General features: G+C 43.6%; 1 protein-coding gene and 1 long non-coding RNA gene across 5 annotated transcripts in view; one reads left to right on the top strand and one right to left on the bottom strand.

The window, feature by feature from the left end:
• The window catches only part of EP300 (E1A binding protein p300), a 64,429-nt gene extending 39,707 nt beyond the window's left edge, over positions 1–24,722 (top strand). For 3 of the 4 annotated variants that reach the window (XM_044940819.2, XM_044940818.2, XM_044940817.2), the window contains 18 exons: positions 328–768; positions 2,374–2,553; positions 2,757–2,901; positions 4,762–4,880; positions 6,467–6,706; positions 7,124–7,212; positions 8,990–9,100; positions 10,983–11,039; positions 11,640–11,717; positions 13,434–13,501; positions 14,113–14,263; positions 14,380–14,526; positions 15,146–15,259; positions 15,970–16,135; positions 17,009–17,173; positions 18,493–18,654; positions 20,905–21,186; positions 21,440–24,722. In XM_044940819.2, coding sequence (XP_044796754.2) covers positions 328–768; positions 2,374–2,553; positions 2,757–2,901; positions 4,762–4,880; positions 6,467–6,706; positions 7,124–7,212; positions 8,990–9,100; positions 10,983–11,039; positions 11,640–11,717; positions 13,434–13,501; positions 14,113–14,263; positions 14,380–14,526; positions 15,146–15,259; positions 15,970–16,135; positions 17,009–17,173; positions 18,493–18,654; positions 20,905–21,186; positions 21,440–23,614 — 4,890 coding nt within the window. In that variant the 3' untranslated portion in view covers positions 23,615–24,722. The remainder of the gene's footprint in view (positions 1–327; positions 769–2,373; positions 2,554–2,756; positions 2,902–4,761; positions 4,881–6,466; positions 6,707–7,123; positions 7,213–8,989; positions 9,101–10,982; positions 11,040–11,639; positions 11,718–13,433; positions 13,502–14,112; positions 14,264–14,379; positions 14,527–15,145; positions 15,260–15,969; positions 16,136–17,008; positions 17,174–18,492; positions 18,655–20,904; positions 21,187–21,439) is intronic. The other variant, XM_006068887.4, reaches the window with a different exon arrangement.
• LOC123465661 lies at positions 9,093–18,234 on the bottom strand. The gene is made up of 3 exons (XR_006640907.1): positions 18,127–18,234; positions 10,070–10,253; positions 9,093–9,215 (listed from the first exon to the last, which is right to left on the bottom strand). It is a non-coding gene; the product is annotated as an uncharacterized LOC123465661 (long non-coding RNA).
• Positions 24,723–25,492: the final 770 nt, after the last annotated feature.

Below are 25,492 nucleotides of genomic sequence, written 5' to 3'. Positions count from 1 at the left end.
AGTTTTTAAAACCGTGAACTCTTTAAAAGTGGTATCTTACTGCGTGCTATGAAGCAGAAGAGAGAACTTTGGCTGAAAGAGCATTGGACAGCTAGAAAACAACATGTTCACCTGCCCCATGCCCCCACAGCACCTGAGACATCCACTTAACTAAGTACTGTACTGGTTGGATTTTCCAAAGACAGGCCCCCAGTAATCGGGTTTTTGACACATTTTGAAATGGAGACACTCATTGCTGATTTCTGTTAAATGTATATAGCCTGCCTACGTAAATACTTCTTTGATTCTGTTCTGAATTGCATCTTGTTTTGTTTTTCCTTTTAACAGGCACAGATGTCCAGTTCTTCCTGTCCTGTGAACTCTCCTATAATGCCTCCTGGGTCTCAAGGGAGCCACATTCACTGTCCCCCTCTCCCTCAACCAGCTCTGCATCAGAACTCACCCTCACCCGTACCTAGTCGCACCCCCACCCCTCACCACACTCCCCCTAGCATAGGGGCTCAGCAGCCACCAGCAGCAGCAATCCCAGCCCCTGTTCCTACGCCTCCAGCCATGCCACCTGGCCCACAGTCCCAGGTTCTCCATCCGCCTCCAAGACAGACGCCTACGCCGCCACCAACACAACTTCCTCCCCAAGTGCAGCCTTCGCTTCCTGCTGCTCCCTCAGTGGACCAGGCGCAGCAGCAGCAGCCTCTGTCCCAGCAAAGCACAGCAGCCTCTGTGCCCACCCCGACGGCACCCCTGCTGCCTCCGCAGCCGGCAACTCCAGTAAGCAGAGTCTGGGCTTTCAGCAGAACCATGTCAGCTGTGCTGTAGTTTTACACTACTTCAGTGCGGTTTCTCTTTTCTTTTTTTTGCTGGGAGGTGGGTGGGGGTGGTGAGCTTGCGGGACCCTAGTTCCCTGAGCAGGCATCCAGCCTGGGCCCATGGCAGTGAGAGCGCCGAGTCCGTATCTCTGGACCTCGGGGGGTTTCCTCCGCCATGTCTGTTTGCTGTCATTTCTTCTCTCGTCGTCGCCTCCTCAGACCGGAACCTCTTACGTTTACGGACTTTTGCTGTCATACCTCACATAGAAGGACCTCAAAGATTTTGTTTAGATCTTATGTTGACCGCGGTCATGTTGTATTCAGAGGCTTGAAAGCATGTAAGGGGAGAAGAGTGACCAGACATTTAATACTACACGTGAATTTTACAGATATTTAAAGAGTCTTTTCAAACAGCCTGAACTGCTGTGCTCAAGAGCAAATGAACAAAATCACTGATTTATGAATGTCTGTGGTACTAGCCAAAGTTAGAAAATTCATGAGAAGGTGTTTCATAAGGGCCTGAAACACTCCTTGCGAAAGATGTGTTACCTGTGTAGCAGAGATCCAGATGTCCACCTGACAGTTGCATCCTTATTAACAGAACTCTGCGTGTCACTGTTCAAACTTTCTACATGATCGCTGATACTAACACTTCAGTTCTCTGTCCTGTTGGCAAACTGAGAAGTGCTGTGAGTCATCGCTACTTCTTAATACATTGTTCATGTGTGACTGGTTCATCTTAGCCTCTGATATGTAAGAAAAGGCAGGATGCAAAAAGGCATCTTTATTCTATGTAGGATAGATTCGGAAAATACTGACTTCCCATTAAGAGGTATGTTATTGGAAGACTTAGGAAAAATAGAGATTGTTAGTTATCCATTAGAATGTGATGACTCAAAATAGCTGCTCATGGTGGGTATTTATTATATTCTCCCAACTTGTACATATGAAACTTTTTCTAAGGAGAAGTTAAAACTAAAAGATTGCCCATCAGTCATTCTTATTTTCTTTCCATTTTTCTATAAACATGAGCTCCTCTGGGGCAGTCCTTTCTGAAACCTCCCTCCCAGGCACTGTCACAGAATGGTACTGGAGAAACAGTTGTTGACTCTTGTGTCTACAACCAGCCAACCGATATTTGTTAGTCCTCGGTCTCCTTTTCTTAAGCAACATTTACTTCAGAGGGGCCAACTAGGTAGAGTAAGTGAAAGCACCATGCGTGTACATGTGTGCTAAATCACTTCAGCCGTGTCTGACTCTCTGCGACCCTATGAACTGTGGCCCACCAGGCTCCTCTGTCCACGGGGATTCTCCAGGCAAGAATACTGGAGTGGGTTGCTGTGCCCTCCTCCTCCTCCAGGGCATCTTCCCCGCCCAGGGATCGAATATGTTTCCTGCATCTCCTGCATTGCAGGCAGTTTTTTACTAGCCCCAAAACACCATAAATGGGTGTAATGACACTAGCTTAGAAATAGGTGGTTATTCTGCCATCTTGTCATATAGCCTAAACTCTGGTTTTGTAATAGACAGACTTTTTTTTTTCTCTCCCCTGCCCTTTTCTACCCAGCTTTCCCAGCCAGCTGTAAGCATTGAAGGGCAGGTATCAAACCCTCCATCCACTAGTAGCACGGAAGTGAATTCTCAGACCATTCCTGAGAAGCAGCCTTCACAGGAAGTAAAAATGGAGCCTAAAATGGAAGTGGAGGCACCAGAACCAGCAGATACTCAGCCGGAGGATATTCCAGAGGTGAGAGGAGGGCAGTTACTACCTTTTTGGGTTAGGAACATGTTACAGGAAAGGACTCTGATAATTAGGTCTCATTTTACTGATTTCCATATGAGAAAGGGTCTTGAGCTCCATTCACAAGGGGAGAGGAAATAAGATAATGATGGTACTGCTACTCAGTTACTTATCTTTGGAATACCAAAAATTCCTACCTTGCCTTCTAGACTAAAGCAGAAGACTGTAAAGTAGAACCTACAGAAACCGAAGAGAGAGGCACTGAATTAAAAACTGAGACAAAAGAAGAAGACGACCAGCCAAGTACTTCAGCAACCCAGTCATCTCCAGCCCCAGGACAGTCAAAGAAGAAGAGTAAGTTTCTTAGTCTCTGGGTTCGTGGAGGCAGAGGGAAAACTAAAGACTTCAGTAGCGCAAGATTGGGCTTCTTGGGCCTTGGAATTGAACTCTCATGTGATTTCATTAAGCCTGGCGCCCTGGGCCTGGTCTTCATTATTACTAATGTTGGAGAAGGAATTTTCTTTCCTTTAAGTGTATTTGCTTCCAGCAGTCGCTGGGTGGCAAACAACTCAGAATTCTTTCAGAGGACAGAAATTATTAAATAATAGTCTGGATCAAAATGCAGAAAATAACAGCAATAATAATATTCTTTGTTTTCTTTGTTAACTGCTGTGCACCAGGCACTGTACCACAAGCTGCCTTGTCTCATCCGAGAACCTCACAGCCCCTCTGAGTGAGGTTCCTGACCCCTGTTTCAGTCGGGAAAGCTGAGGCTCAGCAAGGTCCAGTAACTTATCCCAGCTCTCTTAGTCCAGGCAGGCTGATTCAGAGTCTCTGCTCTGAACCATGCTACTGAATGGTAATGAGGCAAGCAAGTATGCTTCAGCAGAAAGTGTTTAACAGGTCCCACGGAAGTTAATTTACTAGCTAGTTTAGGACTAGAACTTCTTATGGCTCTGGTGACCCCTTCAGTGTCACAGGTGGTAGGACTTACCTTAGAGGGGGTCTGCTAGCTCCTGAGATGATATATATGAAAGTGTTCCATGAATACAATGTACCTTAAAATGATGGGGCTAAAAAATTATTTAAAAATAAGATTGTTGGGACCTCTTGGTGGTCCACTGTCAAGACTCCATGCTTCCACTGCAGGAGATATGGAGTTCGATCCCTTGTTGGGGAACTAAGATCCTTCTAAAAAATAAATAAAAATAAAGTTTTATATATGGAGATGTGATTTTGATGTAGGCTGCAACAGACCCAGTCTTACTATTAGGAATTTATATTTAAAACAGCTAATCTCACAAATTTGCTCAAATTCTGTTTATTTTGAACACAGCAAAATATTAATATATTAAGAGACAAGCTTCTCCCATCTATTTGTTTGAATTTTTCATGGCAGCCCCCACCACGTGGTGAAAAAATACTCAAGGTACTGACAGATATACCATCTTGAAGATGAAATTAATTTGTAAATAGAAGAAATAAGCCTCTGCTCACAGTGATGGACCCTGAATGGCCAGCTTCTTAAATGGAGCATAAATTAATTCCATTTGGCGCACACCAGCAAATCTTCCTGACTTTTGGGAAACATACTGAGAACACATTTGAGCATAATTTGATAACTGAGTACATCATTCTGGTGATAACAATTTAGGGTTTTGTTTTTTTTTTTTTAGAATTAAAACTAACATTTGCCATTGAAACAGTAAATATGTCTACTGCTGAAGCTCTAAAACATCAAACATTTTAACGAAGGGCTCTTGGCCTTCATTGGTTCTGATTCCTTTGGTGATGAGACAATACCAGGTCTAATTTCTGACTAGTTATACTCTGATATTGTGAAGAGGGGGCTTCTTTCTCCTCTTGCTTGACAGCATCCCCTGCCCATTGTATCATTTGGAATATGCTGACAAAGTCTTTTCATAAATTTTTGGAGCACTTAGGATTCTCTTGCTACTTGGTCAAGACTAAGTGGGTTTCTGACTAAGAAATTTAACTGAGTCATGAAGGGTATTTAAAGATGACTAGACAGGGTGTTTTAAAGGATCTGTCTGAACCAGAAAATAGAAACACCCGTAGTGATCTTTGATGGGGACAACGTAGGGAATTTTGTGTATACCTCAAGACCCTTGAGGTATATGTTATAGTTTCGACTTGAACTTTTTTCCCTCTTTCTCTTAGTTGGTAACTAATTTCTAATATACTCTTTTTCAGTTTTCAAACCTGAAGAGTTACGACAGGCACTGATGTCAACGTTGGAGGCACTTTACCGACAGGATCCGGAATCCCTTCCCTTTCGTCAGCCTGTGGACCCTCAGCTTCTAGGAATCCCTGTAAGTATGTGGGTGCTACTTCTCATTTCTCTTACAATTTGGTAACAGCTTTTTTTAAAGATAGAATTCGCATATTATACAAACTGCCCATTTAAGTGTACAATGTTATGGTTTTTTGTATTAACAGAATTGTGCGACTATCACCACAGTCCATTTTGGATCATTTTTCTTCATCGTCCCAAAAAAGAAACTGTCCATAAGCAGTCACTTCCCTTCCTGCCCACAGTCCCCCTACTCCCAACCAGCTGTTGGTCTGCTCTCAGTCTCTGGTTTGTCTTTTCTGGACATTTCATCAAATGGAGCCTTGTAGTATGTGGCTCTTTGTGATAGGGTTCTTTTCATTTAACATAATGTTTTCAAAATCTGTCTATATTGTAGCACAAATCAGTACTTGATTCTTTATGGCCCACCAGTGTTTGTGTGGATATACATACGTTCTCTCTGCCCAGTCATTAGTCAGTAGTTATTTGGGTTTTTTATACTTTTTGGCTATTGAAGATAGCATGCTTATGAATGTTTACATACAAATTTGTGTGTGTGTGTCTTTTTATTTCTCTTGGGTATATATCTAAAAATGGGACTGCTGGCTCATATGCTTTATTTTTATCAGTTGAGCAGCAGTAGTTTCATGATAGAAAAGATAGACCCAAATTAGCTTCATCTGCTTTTAAAGTTGCCTTTATACACCAGACTACTGGCAAGTTTCATTTGAGGATTTTAAGTGGTGTTGGATAAGGCAATGGAGTGCTTCAAGGGGTAAAAATCTGTTGGAATCTTTTGTTTTTTTTTCCCTCTGTTTTTATAGATGATCTTAGTTTCATCTGTAGGCCCCATCTAGTACTAAAATGCTAAGAGTCTTTGACTTCTTGGTCTTTAAGTTGATCACACACATACTATAACAAAGTGTCTGGAATCGCTCCTGTAGACCATTAGCTTGCTACTAGAAAGTCTAGGATCGAAGGCAAAAGGAGAACAGGGCGACTGAAGATGGGAAGGTTAGATAGCATCACCGACTCAATGGATATGAGTTTGAGCAAACTCCAGGAGATAGTGAAGGACAGAGGAGCCTGGTGTGCTGCAATCCATGGAGTCGCAAAGAGTCAGACACAACCGAGCAACTGAACAATAAGAAGCTCGAGAATAGCTGTTATTCTCTCTGCCCCTGTCTGCTTAGTACGTCTATAGACTGATGATTTAAGGAAGTGTTGGGAGACTTCCTGGTAGTCCAGTGACTTAAGAATCAACCTTGCAATGCAGGGGATTTGGGTTCAGTCCCTGGTTGGGGAACTAAAATCCCACATGCTGTGGCGCAACCAGGCTTGAGTGCTCTGGAGCCCACATTATACAACTCGGGAGCCTATGTGCCGCAAGGACAGGTCCCGCATGCCACAACTAAGACCCGATGCAGCCAAATAAACAAAAATATATTTTAAATAAATAAAGAGGTGATGGGCATCAGTCATTTATTTGGACATTAAGACACATCAAAGATTCAGCATTGCCTAGAAAATTTTAAATGGTTATACTGTGGACCTTGAATATACTGAGACTTCTGGTAATTTGTTTGGTGTCACTTGTCCCTCTAGGATTACTTTGATATTGTGAAGAGCCCTATGGATCTTTCTACCATCAAGAGGAAGTTAGATACTGGACAATATCAGGAGCCCTGGCAGTATGTGGATGACATTTGGCTCATGTTCAACAATGCTTGGTTATATAATCGGAAAACATCACGGGTGTACAAATACTGCTCCAAGCTGTCTGAGGTCTTCGAACAAGAAATTGACCCTGTCATGCAAAGCCTTGGATACTGTTGTGGCAGAAAGGTAGGAAATTTTTGCACAGATAAGAATTACAGTGAAAACTTGACCAGTTAGAATCCTCGGATCATCAGGTTTTAAGTTCATCTTGAGTTAGGGACTTGGTCATTTTTGCCTGCGGGGCACTGTGCCTGGCATGTGCTAGTTTCCCTGTGCGTGCCAATTCACACTGAGCTGCTTCTGCCCTCTTCAGTTGTTTGGCAACTGGTGGAGAAGTAACAGCTATTAAGCTTACCTCAGAGTGGTGGAATAATACAGTAGTAAACGAGAGTAGTTTTAGTTCGGTGAACTGTCTTGGAATCTGAAATTGCCTATCGTGAGAGACATAATGAGGACTGAGGCTTAAGTTCTCTTTCTGATTTGCCAGTGTAAATATTTTAGCTTGCCCTTCAAACCATATTCACCAAATGGTTTCTCTTGCAGTTGGAGTTCTCTCCACAGACACTCTGTTGCTATGGCAAACAGTTATGCACAATCCCTCGTGATGCCACTTACTACAGTTATCAGAACAGGTAAGCTTGACCTGTGTGGACCAAGGTCACAGTGTCCGCGTGTCCAGGGAGTGCATGCGGATGGACCAGCACACATACAGTCATGGTTTGTGTGTGGCTTGCTTGAACACAGCTGTACAGCACAAGTTCTGGTCTTTGCATTCTGCCTTTGCGAAATTGCATGATTTTCTAGTAGAAAGGAGCCTTGGGTCAGTTGTCTGGGCCCGTATTTTTATAAGCCAGGAACCCAAGGCATGAAGAAGTCAAGCAACTTTATGAGTTGGTAGCATACATGGGATTATGTCCCAGGCTCCACATTCTTTTCCCACTGTCTTTTTATAGCTTACCACAGCCTCTGGCAAAACAGAAAATTGTCAAACTAATTGGTCTATCTCTCCGTGAAATTCCCAAAACTACCCAGAAAACTTTTAACCAGAAATTTGTTAGTCAGCTGTATCTTTTAGGAAATAATTCCCTTTTTGTGTGCAATGGATTCCTCAGTTTTTCTTGGAGCATATAAAATCAGAGGATCCCAGGGTACTTGCTTTTTTCTCTATTAAGTACATCAAAAGGAGCACCTCCAAAAACAGCTCGGTACCGGCCTGTTCCTTACAAGATGCACATGACCGTGGATGGTGTGCTTTTAACAAGTTAGACACTTCGGCCTTTTCTCCTGCTAAAGTAAGGAATGTAGTCACACAGACTGCATTCATTAATCATGATTTGTCTCTTATTTTGTGAAATCAGTCAGCGGTGTACCTGGCATAGGGTGTTGACTTGGGGCTCTAAGACAGTGTAAGAGCATGGCTGGATAGTCAGTACTTTGATATAGCAGCCCCATGGTGGTGGCTTTTTGCTGAACTTGTGCACTACAGCTGTATTTCTAGCTTTGAAAAAGTCACTTAAACTTTTTGTTTTATTTACAAAAAGTTAGGTGCGTTCTCCTAATGCTTTGTAGTGGTAAGAATCCACAGTTTTTTATTCATGAAAACCTAGGAAAAAATGGGTGTCAAGTTGTTATTAGCACCTTATATTCAAAAAAACCAAGTGACAGCTGGCATGCTATAGTCTCATGCTATCATCTTGGCGTTTATATACCATTTTTGGATTTTAAACACCAGTCTACAGCGCTTGCAGTCTTTGTACCAAGGAATATGTAATCACGTGTCTGCACATACCACGGCCTTTCATTTCCCTCTCAAACTAGGTGGCTACAATCAGTATTTAACTGCTTGTGCAGACTTTTTATTGTACACTGAAGTTTCCTTGGGATCAAAGAGAAATTGGTGTTTTTTGTTTTTTTCAGACCAAAATTGTTTTTAGATGATTATTTCCTGGTACTGTGTTCATAGTGGATTTTTGTTTATCCTATCTTTGATTATTTGCATCAAGTAGCATTAATTACTCAAATGAAAGGGTATAGGTCTGTGTGAGGCTTGTTTATTTGCTGTAATCATTTGCTACTTGTGATCCCATTGAGATATTTAATGCTAATCTGTGCTTTGCCTTGGCTTTCTGCTTTGTGTTGTCTTGTCTTGCTTTTATGTTTTTTGTTGCCCTGCAATCCCTCATTTCTTCGTTTGTTTTGTGTTTTTTTTTTTCTCCCTCATGCTTGTCGTTGTCTGCACTTGGCTTTGATTGCAAAAACCAAAACCCAAACTGTGGTGCCCATAAATCTGCATCATTGAATGTCCTTGTCGCCGTTGATGACCTGCTCTCTGCTCCCGTCCCCCTCCTTGGCCTGCTGTGATTGGTGGCTTCGTTGCTTGGCTTGGGCTGTGTTGTGTGAACGGAACAGTTCACCCCAGTATGGCCTTCTTGCCGACAGGTATCATTTCTGTGAGAAGTGTTTCAATGAAATCCAAGGGGAGAGCGTTTCTTTGGGGGATGACCCTTCCCAACCTCAAACGTAAGTAACTATTATTTTAGCAAGTACTGTCTTTTCAGTTTGTTGTCAGATGATCGTGCTCAGGCTTCTAAGTGGTCTTGGATTTTGTTGTCCAGGATGGTATAGCCACAGGTAGCTATTTAAATGGAAATTAAAATAAATAAGATTTAAAATTTCTAATTTCAGTTGCTCAGTAGACATTTGTGGCTCGTGACTGCCATATTGGTCAGCATAGATGGAGAACATTTTGATCATAGCATAAGTTCTCTCGGTACTGATTTAGGGGGGTACGGCAGTACTGGATGGTCATAGATTCCTTCTACAAGGAAATAGCTTCTCCCAAAAAGTGCAAGTGTGGAGTGCAAGGTAACTTCATCATTAATTGTTTTGAGTTTGAGGAGAATTGAACAAGTAACCACCATACAGCCTTCTCATAAAGGTTAATAATACCAAAATCCTTAGAATCATGTGTATCATAATATCATTAGGGATTTAGGAGGTTGTGAGAATGACTTATTTTAAAGAGACTTGGTTGGACTTCTGCAATCCACAAGCTCTTGTGGTTCGGTAAATGCCAAAAAAATTTTTTAAACATTGCCTAAACTGCCTCTAATCTCTAAGATTCAAACCGTCAAATTTTAACTCTTTTAGGAAGAAAGAACTATTTGGTATCCTTTAAATATTCTTCAGCTTCTCTTCCGATTTAACCTACAATAAATAAGCAATTCAGAATATTTCCCATAGCAATTCAGAATTGTTATGTTACTAGTAAAAACAGGGCTTCTGAGAAAAACTTGGTGTCTTCAAATTGGATTTTGAAGTTGTACTTTTCCTTCAGTCACCATTGACATATAAAATGTTGGGGTCTGGTACTGGTTTGGGTCCCCTTGAACCTTGAGATTTTCTAACTCTTGGCTAACCAGGGAAGTCAGGTCTAGGTAGGTTTCCCTGATGCAAAAAAGGGAGGCATCCTTATCACAAGTTCTGTACCTTAGGACAGCAGGTCTCTGACTTTGAAGTGTGCAGGAACCCCTCTTCCAGTTCTGCAGTTGGCAGTGAGCCTGAGAGTGTGCGTTACTGACAAGTTCCCAGGTCCATCCAGGCTGATAGTCTTCCAAACTCACTTTGGGTAGCAATATCTTAGGGCACATAGCGATGAATCTGGAGTCTGTAACTAGGAGAAAACAGTTTCAATGGGGAAATCGCTTCATTTTTATGAGGAAGAATCACAGTAGTCAAAGTTAGGTCCCTAGCTTAAAAAACTTTAAAATTTTTTTAAGTTTGTTGTAGGTAGCCTCCTGTGTTTGTGAGACTATGAGCAGAGTAGTAGGCTAGATTTCAGGATAGGAGGCCATGTGAAAAAATTTTAATGAACCCTTTTTTTTTTTTTTTTTTTGGACTAATCCTATCAGTAACGAACTATGTATTCTTAATGCTGAAATTTTTTATTAATATAAAAAGTTGCTTGATTGGACTGTCCTAAAAAATGCTTTTTTTTTTTTTTTTCCAATAGTGGTTTAGCTGCCTCTATACGTACTTTCTTTCATACTGCTAGACTGAGCTGTCTAGAAACATTAAACTATTCAAAGGTATAAATACATAACACTAAGAGTAGTAGGCAAGATTTTAAAGGAAAAGAAAAAAGTACAAATTCATTTTTAGGTCTTACTGGGTTGTCCTGTTAGTGGGAACAGATTTACTATAAAGTCATTTCCCAAAACATAGGCAGGTAAATGTGTGTTTTGTGGGAGCTAAGAATGTACCACTTGTATCCTTGATATAGTCTTAGATTTAAATAATCTCCTTACAGGGTGGGGTTTTTGTCATTTGGTTATTAGAACAATAGTCAACTTGCTAATCTTCCTGTGTTGCTTTTTCTTATTGTATCCTTTTCTTTCCTTAGTACAATAAATAAAGAACAATTTTCAAAGAGAAAAAATGACACTCTGGATCCTGAACTGTAAGTAGTTCCCCTTGAGTAGTACACTTTCATTGTCCTTCTTCCTATCATTCTCTTGGTTTGTGCAACCAGTGTGGTGATGCTATTATTCTTGGGCTAAATCTGTAACCTACATCTAGCAGGAAAGGTAGAAATGTTGAAAATTGAGGTTATGGTTTACATTTGCATTTCATTAACCCTCCCTAGTGTTTTGGTGCTTTCGAGGCTCACGTGAAGCACCAGGCTATCTCTGCTCAGTGCCGTTATTCCAACCTTGTCCTCTCTGTGTTCCAGCCGTTTCGTAATCGCCTCCTTTATTGTGACACCTTTCAGAGGTACAGAGATGTACTGGTACTAGACATTCCTGGAATGGACAGGATGGTGTCAGACTCGGAGGTTTAAGCAGCAGTCATTTTTTCTATCACTTTTTACTCCATAAAATGACTGAATTTAACTGTGTTTGAGATTCGCTCTGTTACACTAAAGAGCTTTTAAAAACACTATTACTTCAATTCTTTGGACATGATCTTGGCCATCTTTTGAATTGTCAGAAAACGAGAAATAACGGCAGTTTTCATTTGGTTCAAGTTTTGGATTTAACTCGACGTTTTGCCTTTGCAGGTTTGTTGAGTGTACAGAGTGTGGGAGAAAGATGCATCAGATCTGTGTCCTCCATCATGAGATCATCTGGCCATCGGGGTGAGGCATCAGTATTTTCCCCAGACTTTGTTGCAAACTTTAGCAAGTTTTTGTCATCTTTGCAATGATTGTATTTTATCATCAAAATTAATTCCTCTTAGAATTATTCTCTGGATTGGGAAAAGGTCATTAAAATTCAGTTTTGAAACAGTAATGAACCTGGAATCCAGAACAGTCCTTCTCTTATTGCATTGTGTTAGTCCATGTATAAACACTTCTCTCTGCTGGTTCACTGTTTCTAAATTCTTTGGTGGTCATTGCACATCAAAAGTAAACATAGAGGATTTATCAGTAGAGGTAACAGAAATCTGTAGCACCTAGAAGCTAGAAAGGAAATGTTAGACACAACTAAGTGTTGGTCACTCGGTCACGTCCAGCTCTCTGTGACCCCATGGACTGTAGCCCACTAGGCTCCCGTGTCCATGGGATTTTCCAGGCAAGGATACTGGATGGGTTGCCGTTTCCTTCTCCAGGATATCTTCCCAACCCAGGGATAGAGCGCAACTCTCCCACATTGCAGGCAGACTTTCCTGACTGAGCCACAGGAGAGCCCTTAAAGTGTTAGTTGTGTCAACTAAACTTGACAGATTTTGAACGTTGCTAATATTGCAGTAGACAGACTAGATGATGTCAATAATGGAGAACGCCAAAACGAAGACTTTGTTTCTGCCTCCGAGAGAACATTACAGTGAGATTGTATACTGAATGGTGGCCCTGGTTAGTCTGGATTATTTAAAGTCTTTTGGGCAGTTGGATAACAGGTAACATGGGTGTTCCCCCTTGCAAGGCAGAGATGCATGAAAATGATGAGATACAGACTTCAGTGAGCTAGATAGGCGTGGGCCTTGTGTTTAGTGTCTTGAGTATTCTCCACATATCTACCCAGGCTGCCTATCATCAGTGCCTTTCACGGAAATAAGTGGATTTTTGTCCACTGTGACACTGCCAAGTGTTTACTGCCACGGCTACCTCTCGCTCTCCAGGAATGAGGCTGCTCCCAGCTCCGTTCAAGGGAAGCGTTGGGGAGGGGATGTCTGTGCATTAAGTGACTCTCATCAAGATGGGAGCTCTACTCTCGCCTCTGCTTTTTTCCTGGACTAACCTGATGCTAGTTTAGAGTTTATGGGAGAAAATGAGGCTAAAGAACAAAATTTCCAGAAAAAAAACACTAAGGAAAATAGTAGTAGATAAGCTTGTCTTTAGATAGGTTTCTCTCCTTAATTACAGAGGATGCGAGGATCATGAGACTTGCAGTGATCCTTGCAACTGAAGGTCAGCCAGCTGGTTGATGAGTACTTATGTGGTGTCCAGTTTTTCTGAAAATTCTACTTATGCACACATCCTTATGTAATTTCAGGGACAAAGAGAATGTACATATAAAATCTATTCATGCTGCTTTCAAAATGTCCCTTTTTATATTCCCACCTGTAACATATACACTTTTGCTAATGTGATTGGCCAAAAAACAAAAATTTCTGCTTTAATCTGTGATCTTCACCATTTTTGCACATGTAAGCTAGTTTATACGCTGTTCATGTCTTCTACCTATTTATCTTTTTTCTCTTAATGTTTTCTGAAAGCTCTTTGTATATTGGTTGTATTTCTCCCAGGTTTTTTTATTTTCAACTTTATGCATACATAAGATAGATTCTGTAGAGTGTGTTATTTGAAATGCTTCTCTAAGTTGTTTAAACAAAGTCTTGGTTTACATTTTAGATTTGTCTGTGATGGTTGTTTAAAGAAGACTGCACGAACTAGAAAAGAAAATAAGTTTTCTGCTAAAAGTAAGGTCCTTTCTTACACGTAAATTTTGGGAAAACTTCGCTTGAAACATAGTTAAAAATTAACATCCAGAATGAATTATTTTGTTTCAACATTATTTTAAATATTTAACCAAACTAAACAACAAATAATTTTTCCATGATGTACTTGAAGTTGAACTGTAGTATCCTTTTTGGTGTGAAGTTACTTACACCTAATAATGTGTAAAAAAGAGCAGATGTATTTTTCTTGTTCAGCACATTTCCTGATAGAGGCCAGAATTGCCATCCCGTGAGTGATTCCCTCAGTTTTGTGTAGGGTCTACATTTAGCCCTGTGTGATCTTTTCAGTTGGCTGGGGGTGGCAGTAGTTTTAGTTCTGGAGATAGATGCCTGTGCAGTTTTTTGCTGTTCGGTGGTGTTGTTGTTGAGTCCATCTCTTTGCGACCCCTTGGACTGCAGCACGCCAGGCTCCCCTGTACTCCACTGTCTCCCAGAGTTTGCTCAAATTGATGGCCATTGAGTCCGTGATAATCTTGCTAGTATTGAAAAGGCAGAAATGAGATATGGTATTGAAATTTGACTGATAGTAATAAATGTGCACCTTGGTTTCTCCTGAACTTGTAAATTCCTAGGACTGCCATCTACCAGGCTTGGGACATTTCTGGAGAATCGTGTGAATGAGTTTCTGAGGCGACAAAATCACCCTGAGTCAGGAGAGGTCACTGTTCGAGTAGTTCATGCTTCTGACAAAACTGTGGAAGTCAAACCAGGCATGAAAGCAAGGTATCTAGTTATTTCCCCCTTCTCTGTGGATCCACAATTGCTCACACATAGTTACTGTTAATGATTCTAATCTGAATGAAATGTTGTACTTCTTCCCTGCACTATGAATTGTATAGATTTGTAGATAGTGGAGAGATGGCAGAATCCTTTCCATATCGAACCAAAGCGCTCTTTGCCTTCGAAGAGATCGATGGTGTTGACTTGTGCTTCTTTGGTATGCATGTTCAAGAGTATGGCTCTGACTGCCCTCCGCCCAACCAGAGGTAGGACTTTACTGTGGTTACTCTGTAATTTGTGTGGAAGTTTGAAATTACAGTAAGGTGAACAAGCATAGTGGATAAGAAAAGGTCTGATGTGCTTCTTTTGGAAATGCAGGTTCTCAAGTGTGTAGTACAGAAGTGAAACCAAAAAAAAAATAGAAAATACTGCTCTTTCATATTCATAATAACAGGGTAAGAGATATGAATGGCAGCCTAAAATATGACTTTTCAGAAAATGCACTTAAATCTAGGTTGTGTCGAGTACCTTCTTGAGATGTGAAATAATATCACACAAATGAAGTAGAATATGGTGTAGAATTCTCCACGTAGTATAAAGGCCAGAATAAGAGTCTGCCAGAATGTATTTGGACTGCTCAGTAGTGACTAATTATGCTGTGTCTCAGGCCCGCTAGGTGCTGAGATGGTAATAGGGCCACAGACCCACAAAACTCCCTGATGAGCTCATGATCTCGTCATTTACCTAAATAACTGTAATATTGTGTGATAAACATTAAAAATGACAAGGTGAGCCAAGGGCACAGAGAAGAGAGATGTCTTGAGCCACATCGTCAGAAACTCATTATGCAACTTGACCTGGCTTCTTTCTCCTCATTTGATACAGGAGAGTATACATATCATACCTCGATAGTGTTCACTTCTTCCGTCCTAAATGCTTGAGGACTGCAGTCTATCATGAAATCCTAATTGGATATTTGGAATATGTCAAGAAATTAGGGTAAGCATAAAAACAAATGCTAGTTTTAAAAACAACTTGTTTAAGCTGATTAGTTTTAAACTGATCACCACTGTGGTATTTTGGTGAGACACAGTACATGCAAATATGTAACTTTGGTTTTTTCTCCTCTACTTTGGTTTTCATCTGGCAGAACTATAATTTAGAGACCCTTTGAAATTGTTGGCTTTGCCATGGGAAAGACATGGGTATTGTGATGCTAGTTGCACCCACCCCAAATTACTTTATTTTGTTCAGTTAAGCCGTTTGATACAGTTTGATTTGAAAAGCCAGAACTTTAAACTGCACTTGGTCCTTTCACACCTCTGAGTATCAAAACCAAAATCACACTAAGGTCTGAAGATACAAAACTCCTTTGTACTGGTTCCTTACCTTCAAGGTATATATATGCTTGAGAATGTTCAGCACGTCATCTTGCAGGTTATTCCTCCTGATGGTTTGCATTTCATTTAACTCTCTTGCTGACATGGATTGACTTTCCTTTGCATTGTAGCTTTTGTTTGATCTTTAAATGCAAATTGGGGATTTTTTTGATCCAGGGTTATGCCTAGTTCTGGCATAGATCACACACTTCATGTTATCTTGGAGAATCGTTAGTTTCTGTACTGATTCCTCTTTGTGGTTTAAAGTGTAGCATTCTTTCTGGAATGGATGATCTTTCTCTTCAATGTTCCTTCTGTCTGTGTTGTTAGATACACAACAGGGCATATTTGGGCGTGTCCGCCAAGTGAAGGAGACGACTACATCTTCCATTGCCACCCCCCTGACCAGAAGATACCCAAGCCCAAGCGACTGCAGGAGTGGTACAAAAAGATGCTCGACAAAGCTGTGTCCGAGCGAATCGTCCATGATTATAAGGTCAGGACAGGGGATGGCAGCACCATGGCTTGACTAGTCCTGCTGCTCTGTATTCGGCTTGTTTTACTACCTTAACAAAAATCTTGTGTTTCTTCTCACTCTTCCATGTAATTTAAGACAACCATTTGTGACTGTAGGATGTCTCATAATAAGAAACTTGAACTGTTAAATTTTTTACCTGTTTTTACTCATGGGGAGGGAAAACATGAACTGCTGCTGCTGCTAAGTCACTTCAGTCGTGTCCGACTCTATGCGACCCCATAGATGGCAGCCCACCAGGCTCCCCTGTCCCTGGGATTCTCCAGGCAAGAACACTGGAGTGGGTTGCCATTTCCTTCTCCATGAACTGGTATTGTCCTAATAAGCAGCCCAGAAAATCGTTCTTAGCTATATGGTTTCCAGTGTCTGTAACTGGGATTTTTCTGAACATACGTCTCAGTAGAAACTGCCAATATTTCTAGGATTTTTGCAAGGCCAGCGCGCCTCCCATCACACTGCATTCTGTCTCAGAAGTGCTGGAGGCATGGGTGTGAGTGCTGCTGCCTCAGCCTTTGTTCCCGACAGAGGCATTTGTCACTTGGTTACATAAAGGCAGATAATCTCCCCATCCTCACGGGTAGAGGAAAGAGGAAGCCAGAAATACTGACTTCAGACCAGACCTTTCCCTGTTGGTGACACTGTCTCCCCAGGCACCAGGCTTGGGCACAAAATCCCTGCTGTCTTGCACAAAATCCCTGCTGTCTTCCAGAAGACAAATCTGGTTCTTTGCGTTTCTTGAATCCATTAGCTGTGACTCTGCTGCTATATAATAAACACTTTTTTTTTCCCCCCAAAAAAATAGACATTGCTATTTGTTCTTGGATATTTTCACAGGACATTTTAAAACAAGCTACTGAAGATCGATTGACAAGCGCGAAGGAATTGCCTTACTTTGAGGGTGATTTCTGGCCCAACGTCCTGGAAGAGAGCATTAAGGAACTGGAACAGGAGGAGGAGGAGCGGAAGCGGGAGGAGAACACCAGCAATGAGAGCACAGATGTGAGTGCTCTGTGTTTCCCTTTTCCACCTCTGCCTCCGCTCATATGACCCAGACGTGAGCTGAGGCTTCCAACGGGCCCTGAAGCTCCAGCTCTCTAAATGGGCAGGCGGGGAATATTGGTATAGAGAAGTTACTATGGTTCTAGTTTAGAGATTTTAAGCTCTTTTTGCACCAGCTACTACTGCTAAGTCACCTCAGTCGTGTCCGACTCTGTGCGACCCCATAGACAGCAGCCCACCAGGCTCCCCCGTTCCTGGGATTCTCCAGGCAAGAACACTGGAGTGGGTTGCCATTTCCTTCTCCAATGCAGGAAAGTGAAAAGTGAAAGTGAAGTCGCTAAGTCGTGTCCGACTCTTAGCCACCCCATGGACTGCAGCCTACCAGGCTCCTCCATCCATGGGATTTTCCAGGCAAGAGTACTGGAGTGGGGTGCCATTGCACCAGAGCTCATTTTTAAATGGAATCTTAGATTTCTAGTAATGGAAACCCTGGAGAACAGAATATTACCTGTCTAGAACACGAGGTTGATAAACTGTTGCTGCAAAAGTCTAAATGTTTCAGGCCTTATATTGTCTCCAGCACATTCTTTTTTTCTTCTTTAAACAACCGTTTAAATGTAAAAACTATCATTCTTAGCCGTACAAAAAACAGATCTGGGCCAGAGTTTACCAGTCCCCCCAACAGAAGCTGCCTTATAGCAGGTCACCTGAGGAGTTTTTCCTTGTCATTTATTTCCCTGCAGTATGTCTCGGTTGCCCTTGCTGAGCCTGAACTACTGAAGTCACCCTTAGTCTAAGAACTGTTTACAGCCTGCAGTTTAGATTCCTCGATTGAATGTTTTTCAAGGGTTTTCTTTTTTTTTTAAATAGTAGGTCCATGAAATTTTAGAAAGTGAGTCGAAGGAAATAGAGCCAGGGCCTTTGGCTCCCTGCTCCCATGTACACTTCACTACCTGCTGCTCACTCCTCTCCATCCTCAGATTTGGTATGGCCTGGCTCCACCTGAGGTGTCTCCCGGTCCGCAGCTTCTGCTGGCCAAGGAGCTAAGGCTGCTGTTGCCTAATGAAGAGATAGCAGAGAGATTTTTCAGTGAGAGAAAATTAATGCAAAAACATTAGTAAACCTTAGTTTACTGTAACCAACAGCTTTAAAAAGAGAGAGGAGCAATGAAGAGAGAGCAGCTGTTAGAAGGTTATGATCTGTTCCTCCATTAGAAACTTGTTCTTAACAGTTATTAACAAATAACTGTTCTAAACTTCTAAACAGTCTCTTAACAAAGAGTTATTAACATTTTCTTGTTCTCTTATGCTAACCTGCAGGTGACAAAGGGAGACAGCAAAAATGCTAAAAAGAAAAACAACAAGAAAACGAGCAAAAACAAGAGCAGCCTGAGTCGCGGCAATAAGAAGAAGCCAGGCATGCCTAACGTATCCAACGACCTCTCACAGAAATTGTATGCCACCATGGAGAAGCACAAAGAGGTAAGAGGACAGCCTCAGAGCAGGAAAACCAAGGCCAGGGTCCTCCAGAACTGCCCACCGTAGTTGGTATTTATGATGTGAGCACCAGATCATATGAAACTCAGAAGGAAGGAAATCATTTGAGGGAGAAGAAAGCAAAAAGAGGGTGGTGAGAACAGGAAATGGTAAGGTGTCTTACTTAGATGTGTAGCTGTTACAAAGCTATATGGTGTTGGGAAAAGTGTAAGCATAGTTTGTCTGACCCTATTGTTTGTAACCATTTTGTGTTTGTGTTTCTGTCCATTGTTCAGAAGGTCGGCTTGTTGGATATCTTTTGGGTATCTTTGTGGTCTTGCTTTAGACCAAAGCCCCTTAGAACTCTATTTGGCCATTCAAGTTTCTAGTGGAACTTTGGCAAAACGAATGAATGTTTTGCCTTACTGAAAGGGAATTGGCAAATGGAGAGAATTGAAGAAAAGTTAAACTTTGATATATGCATTTGTGAATGCCTTCACAGCAAAGTTAAAACTTTGAATTATTTCGTTATTTGTTGTTTGGGAATATAACTGAGTATGTTGGGTTTTTTTCCCCTTCGACATTATTGTTGGTAAGATGAGGCGTGTTGAAGATGTTGCTTTGTTTAAACATCTGTTTATCTCCATGTTCAGACATCAGGTTCTTACAGGAAGAGGCTATTAATGTGGAGATGGAACTGATGATTTGTTTTTAGGTGTGGAACTCTGAAATAACAGCGATTAGGAAAGGCCCTTAGAGTATGTTGTAGTAGGTATGACTTCAGTTGTAGATACATCTGAAGAATTTGTGGGTAGTAGTCTCCTGTTAGGAGTTAGAATCTAATTGTAATCATTTTATTAAATTTAGGTATTGTTTTAGCTCTAGGGTGACATTCAGCAGAGTCAGTCACGATGGCTGTTATTGGAGGTTGGCCATAGTGAAGGTTTCCTAGGGAGTCACCAGGTGGTTTGATCTGCCCCCACTTGTTAGATACAGTACTTCCCTGTGTGTGATCGCATTTTCACAACACTCCTCCTCACTCTATGAGTGCTTGCTTTGAGCCACAGTAGCAAACCCAGTATCACAGGTCCCCCCTTGAGCTTTTAACTCTGGCTTTGATGCGTCTTTACTCAGTGTGGATGCTCTTGTCCTGCCTGGGTTGTTTTCTGGCATGCGCAGTCTTAGTCCCATGTCCCGTCCCCGCTCTCACCCCGGGGCTGAACCCATGCCCTGCAGTGGCGTGCAGAGTGTTTACCACTGGACCACCAAGAAAGTCACTGTGTTCTTTTTCTAGACTCTTGTTCTGTGCCAACATTGCTGCCCAGATATATAACAAATATTATTGCCAGTTTGCACAGATTTTCAGCCTCAAAAATACTGACAGGATATAGTGGGCAATACAGTAGTTACAAGTTCTTGATCTCTTGAAGGTTCCATTTTACATTTTATTACAGAAATAACAGCAGCTTCCTCTTGCAGCCTTTATACCAGTAGTTATGGGAAACAGTGGTTGTGTTGTGTTTTTAAACTTCAACAAAAAATTTTTTTTTCTGTAGCAAGGAAAAAGATTTTGGTTTTTTATTTTTCCCACCCCTGCCAATTTTTTTTCCTTCCAAACTTACAGGAAAGTTCTACAGAAGATGCCCTCCTGTTGCCTTCAGCTAGATTCATCAGTTAACGTTCTGCTACATTTTATTTCAGTAAGCTCCTTCTAAGACAGAGGACACGCTCTGCATAAGCGTGCTGTGACTTCACACTCAGGAAACCTCACCCCTGCAGCCACCTCCCATCTGCTCCTCTGCTCCATGTTGAGTTGCCATGTCTCAGTTCCTAGCTTTATTTTCTTTCATGACATGGGCATTTTGCGAAGACTCCAGGCCAATTGCTTTGTAGAATATGTATCCATTTGGGTTTTTCTGATTTGTTTCCTTATAATTAGAGTCAGGTTAAACCATGGATTGCATTTTAAAAGTTGACGTCTTTGAAGCAGAATGGCCCTGTGTCTGACCATTCTTCTTTTGAAGAATTACTGAATGAGATAGAAAACATAAGATGTAGATGTTTTAGGCCCATTGTAGTCAGTTTCAAAAAAGAGAACAGAAATGCGTGAAGCAGGAGAACAAGGGCAGTATCGTGTAACCTTGCAGGGTGGTCACAAAACGAAGCCAGGCATCTCAGCCCCCCAGGTGCACAGCCTGGCCCAGCTGTCTGCAATACTCTAGTTCCAGAGTCCAGAGGAGACTGTCTGTTTTGCAGGTCTTCTTTGTGATCCGTCTCATCGCTGGCCCTGCCGCCAACTCCCTGCCTCCCATTGTTGACCCCGATCCCCTCATTCCCTGTGACCTGATGGATGGGCGGGATGCCTTTCTCACCCTTGCGAGGGACAAGCACCTGGAGTTCTCGTCGTTGCGAAGAGCCCAGTGGTCTACCATGTGCATGCTGGTGGAGCTGCACACCCAGAGCCAGGACCGCTTTGTCTACACCTGCAACGAGTGCAAGCACCACGTGGAGACACGCTGGCACTGCACCGTGTGTGAGGTCGGTCCCTTGGCGGGGAGGGCTGGGGGTTCCAGGTACCTGAGAGGCAGTTCAGAGGTGGTACTGGCCTGAGGGCAGGCTCCGGGGCCAGTGTGAGGACCAGAACAGGCCAGGTGGGGTCTGGTGTCAGATTTGAATGGTTGGGCTAAAGAAGCTTTCTCTAAAATAGGGCTTTTTAGCCCAAGCAGGATATGTAAATGCCTTTGAATGGCTTGAATCCTGGAGTGTTGACCTGCGCCTCTGTTTTCCCCAGGATTATGACTTGTGTATCACCTGCTACAACACTAAAAACCACGACCACAAGATGGAGAAGCTCGGGCTGGGGCTTGATGACGAGAGCAACAACCAGCAGGCCGCCGCCACGCAGAGCCCGGGAGACTCCCGCCGCCTGAGCATCCAGCGCTGCATCCAGTCGCTGGTGCATGCCTGCCAGTGCCGCAACGCCAACTGCTCGCTGCCGTCCTGCCAGAAGATGAAGCGGGTGGTGCAGCACACCAAGGGCTGCAAGCGCAAGACCAACGGCGGCTGCCCCATCTGCAAACAGCTCATCGCCCTGTGCTGCTACCATGCCAAGCACTGCCAGGAGAACAAGTGCCCCGTGCCCTTCTGCCTCAACATCAAGCAGAAGCTCCGGCAGCAGCAGCTGCAGCACAGGCTCCAGCAGGCCCAGATGCTGCGCAGGAGGATGGCCAGCATGCAGCGGACTGGCGTGGTGGGGCAGCAGCAGGGCCTGCCCTCCCCTACCCCTGCCACCCCGACCACGCCAACGGGCCAGCAGCCCACCACCCCGCAGACACCCCAGCCCCCACCCCCCTCTCAGCCCCAGCCCACACCTCCCAACAACATGCCACCCTACTTGCCCAGGACTCAAGCTGCTGGCCCAGTGTCCCAGGGCAAGGCAGCAGGCCAGGTGACCCCCCCGACCCCTCCTCAGACTGCTCAGCCCCCACTTCCGGGACCCCCACCTGCAGCAGTGGAAGTGGCCATGCAGATTCAGAGGGCAGCCGAGACGCAACGCCAGATGGCCCACGTACAAATCTTTCAGCGGCCGATCCAGCACCAGATGCCGCAGATGACTCCCATGGCCCCTATGGGTATGAACCCGCCCCCCATGGCCAGAGGGCCTGGTGGGCATTTGGAGCCAGGGATGGGGCCCACTGGCATGCAGCAGCAACCCCCATGGGCCCAGGGAGGACTGCCCCAGCCCCAGCAGCTGCAGTCCGGGATGCCCCGGCCAGCCATGATGTCCGTGTCACAACACGGGCAGCCCCTGAACATGCCTCCCCAGCCGGGCCTGGGCCAGGTAGGTGTGAGCCCTCTCAAGCCAGGCACTGTGTCTCAACAAGCCTTACAGAACCTCCTGCGGACTCTCAGGTCTCCCAGCTCCCCCCTGCAGCAGCAACAGGTGCTCAGTATCCTTCATGCCAACCCCCAGCTATTGGCTGCGTTCATCAAACAGCGGGCTGCCAAGTACGCCAACTCCAACCCGCAGCCCCTCCCCGGGCAGCCGGGCCTGCAGCCCCCCGCTATGCCAGGTCAGCAGGGGGTCCACTCCAGCCCCGCCATGCAGAACTTGAACCCCATGCAGGCAGGTGTCCCGAGGGCCGGCTTGCCCCAGCAGCCCACGCAGCAGCAGCAGCTCCCACCACCCATGGGCGGGATGAGCCCACAGGCTCAGCAGATGAACATGAATCACAGCACCATGCCCTCGCAATTCCGAGACATCTTGAGGCGACAGCAGATGATGCAGCAGCAGCAGCAGGGAGCGGGGCCAGGGATGGGCCCGGGGCTGGCCAACCACAACCAGTTCCAGCCTCCCCAGGGCGTGGGCTACCCTGCCCCACAGCAGCAGCCGCCACCGCGAATGCAGCATCACATGCAGCAGATACCGCAAGGGAGCATGGGACAGATGGGCCAGCTCCCGCAGGCCCTGGGAGCAGAGGCGGGAGCCAGTCTGCAGGCCTACCAGCAGCGGCTCCTTCAGCAACAGATGGGCTCGCCGGCCCAGCCCAACCCCATGAGCCCCCAGCAGCACATGCTCCCGAGTCAGGCTCAGTCCCCGCACCTCCAAGGCCAGCAGATCCCGTCTCTCTCCAATCAAGTGCGATCTCCCCAGCCTGTCCCTTCTCCGCGGCCTCAGTCCCAGCCCCCCCACTCCAGCCCTTCCCCACGGATGCAGCCTCAGCCTTCTCCACACCACGTCTCCCCACAGACCAGTTCTCCACATCCTGGACTGGTCGCTGCCCAGGGCAACCCCATGGAACAAGGGCATTTTGCCAGCCCGGACCAGAATTCGATGCTCTCTCAGCTCGCTAGCAATCCAGGCATGGCAAACCTCCATGGTGCGAGCGCCACGGACCTGGGACTCGGCACCGACAACTCAGACTTGAATTCAAACCTCTCACAGAGTACACTAGACATACACTAGAGACACCTTGTAGTATTTTGGGAGCAAAAAAAAAATTATTTTCTCTTAAGACTTTTTGTACTGCAAACAATTTTTTTGAATCTTTCTTAGCCTAAGAGACAATTTTCCTTGGAACACATAAGAACTGTGCAGTAGCTGTTTGTGGTTTCGAGCAAACATGCGAGATGAACCTGAGGGGTGATAGAATACAAAGAATATATTTTTGTTAATGGCTGGTTACCACCAGCCTGTTTTTTTTCCCTTGTGTGTTTGGTTCAAGTGTGCACTGGGAGGAGGCTGAGGTCTGTGAAGCCAACCACATGCTCCTGCCTTGCACCTCCAATAGGTTTTATTATTTTTTTTAAATTAATGAAAATATGTAATATTAATAGTTATTATTTACTGGTGCAGATGGTTGACATTTTTCCCTATTTTCCTCACTTTATGAAAGAGTTAAAAAAGAACATTTCTAAAACCAGAGGACAAAAGGGGTTAATGTTACTTTAAAATTACATTCTATATATATATAAATATATATAAATATATATTAAAATACCAATTTTTTTTCTCTGGGTGCAAAGACGTTCATTCTTTTAAAAATGTTTAAAAAAAGAAAAAAGAAAAAAAAAAAACCCCTTTGCTCCCCTCAAGTCAACTTTTGTGCTCCAGAAAATTTTCTATTCCGTAAGTCTGATCGTAAAAACTTCAAGTATTAAAGTAATTTGTACATGTAGAGAGAAAAATGACTTTTTCAAAATATACAGGGGCAGCTGCCAAATTGATGTATTATATATATTGTGGTTCTGTTTCTTGAAAGAATTTTTTTCGTTATTTTTACATCTAACAAAGGAAAAAATTAAAAAGAGGGTAAGAAACGATTCCAGTGGGATGATTTTAACACGCAGAATGTCCCTGGGGTTTCTTCTGTGCTTGCTTTCTTCCTCCTTACCCTGCCCCCACCCCCCACACACACACTTTCTGTAAAACTTGAAAATAGAAAGCAAAAACCCTCAACTTGTAAATCATGCGATTAAAATTGATTACTTATAAATATGAACTTTGGATCACTGTATAGACTGTTAAATTTGATTTCTTATTACCTATTGTTAAATAAACCGTGTGAGACAGACCCCTGATTTTGTTTCACTTCTTGCGGTTGCATCTCTGTGTTGGAACCCATCGGTTTAAATGCCTGACACCTGGGATTTCGGGCGGAAGATGAGAGCACTGGCTTAACAGCCCTCCCTAACTACTATATGAAGTGATTTTGTGGTAAGATAGATTTTGATAAATTCATCCAAAATTTTGGAAAAAGACTTGCCAGGGAAAAAGACAAGCACCAGCTAAACATTAATTGTATCCATTTGAATTGATACAAACCTTTATCAGCTTGATACAGCTCCTTCTCTATGGTCCCCTATGTATGACCGCATGGTCTTCATTCAGTCACCCTCATCTTACAGGAGTAAGAATGACCACCTAAGAGGAGTCATACCTGCTGAAGTCACAAGTAGCTCCACTGGAAGCTGGGGCAACAATACAGCCCTGTTCTCTGTGATACACACTTTTGCTGACTGCTAGCCAAGAAGTCCTGGGGGGACGAGGCTGTAGGAAAAGACACTCTGGAAATAAAACCCACAGTGGGAAGGCTGAGAGAGACTAGCACAAAGTCTGGTACTGAGATGGGTGTTGAAGAACAGAAAGAGAACCGGCCCTTCCTCTACAGAATATTACATCCACTGTGGACAAGTCTGAAAAGTCAGAAGGACCCTGGAGTGAGCTGCTCTGGCAGCATTTGGCAGGCCTTCCTTGTTACTCTAATGGAGCTTTAATTTACATTGACTCGATCATCTGCTAAAGGTTAAGGAAAGAAGACCCTCTTCAAGTACCTTAATTCAA

The sequence above is a fragment of the Bubalus bubalis genome, chromosome 4, assembly GCF_019923935.1.
Source record: "Bubalus bubalis isolate 160015118507 breed Murrah chromosome 4, NDDB_SH_1, whole genome shotgun sequence".
In the NCBI taxonomy this organism is placed as follows: Eukaryota; Metazoa; Chordata; class Mammalia; order Artiodactyla; family Bovidae; genus Bubalus; species Bubalus bubalis.
Note: the sequence above shows the minus strand (reverse complement) of the source record. Positions and strands in the feature narration are given on the sequence as shown.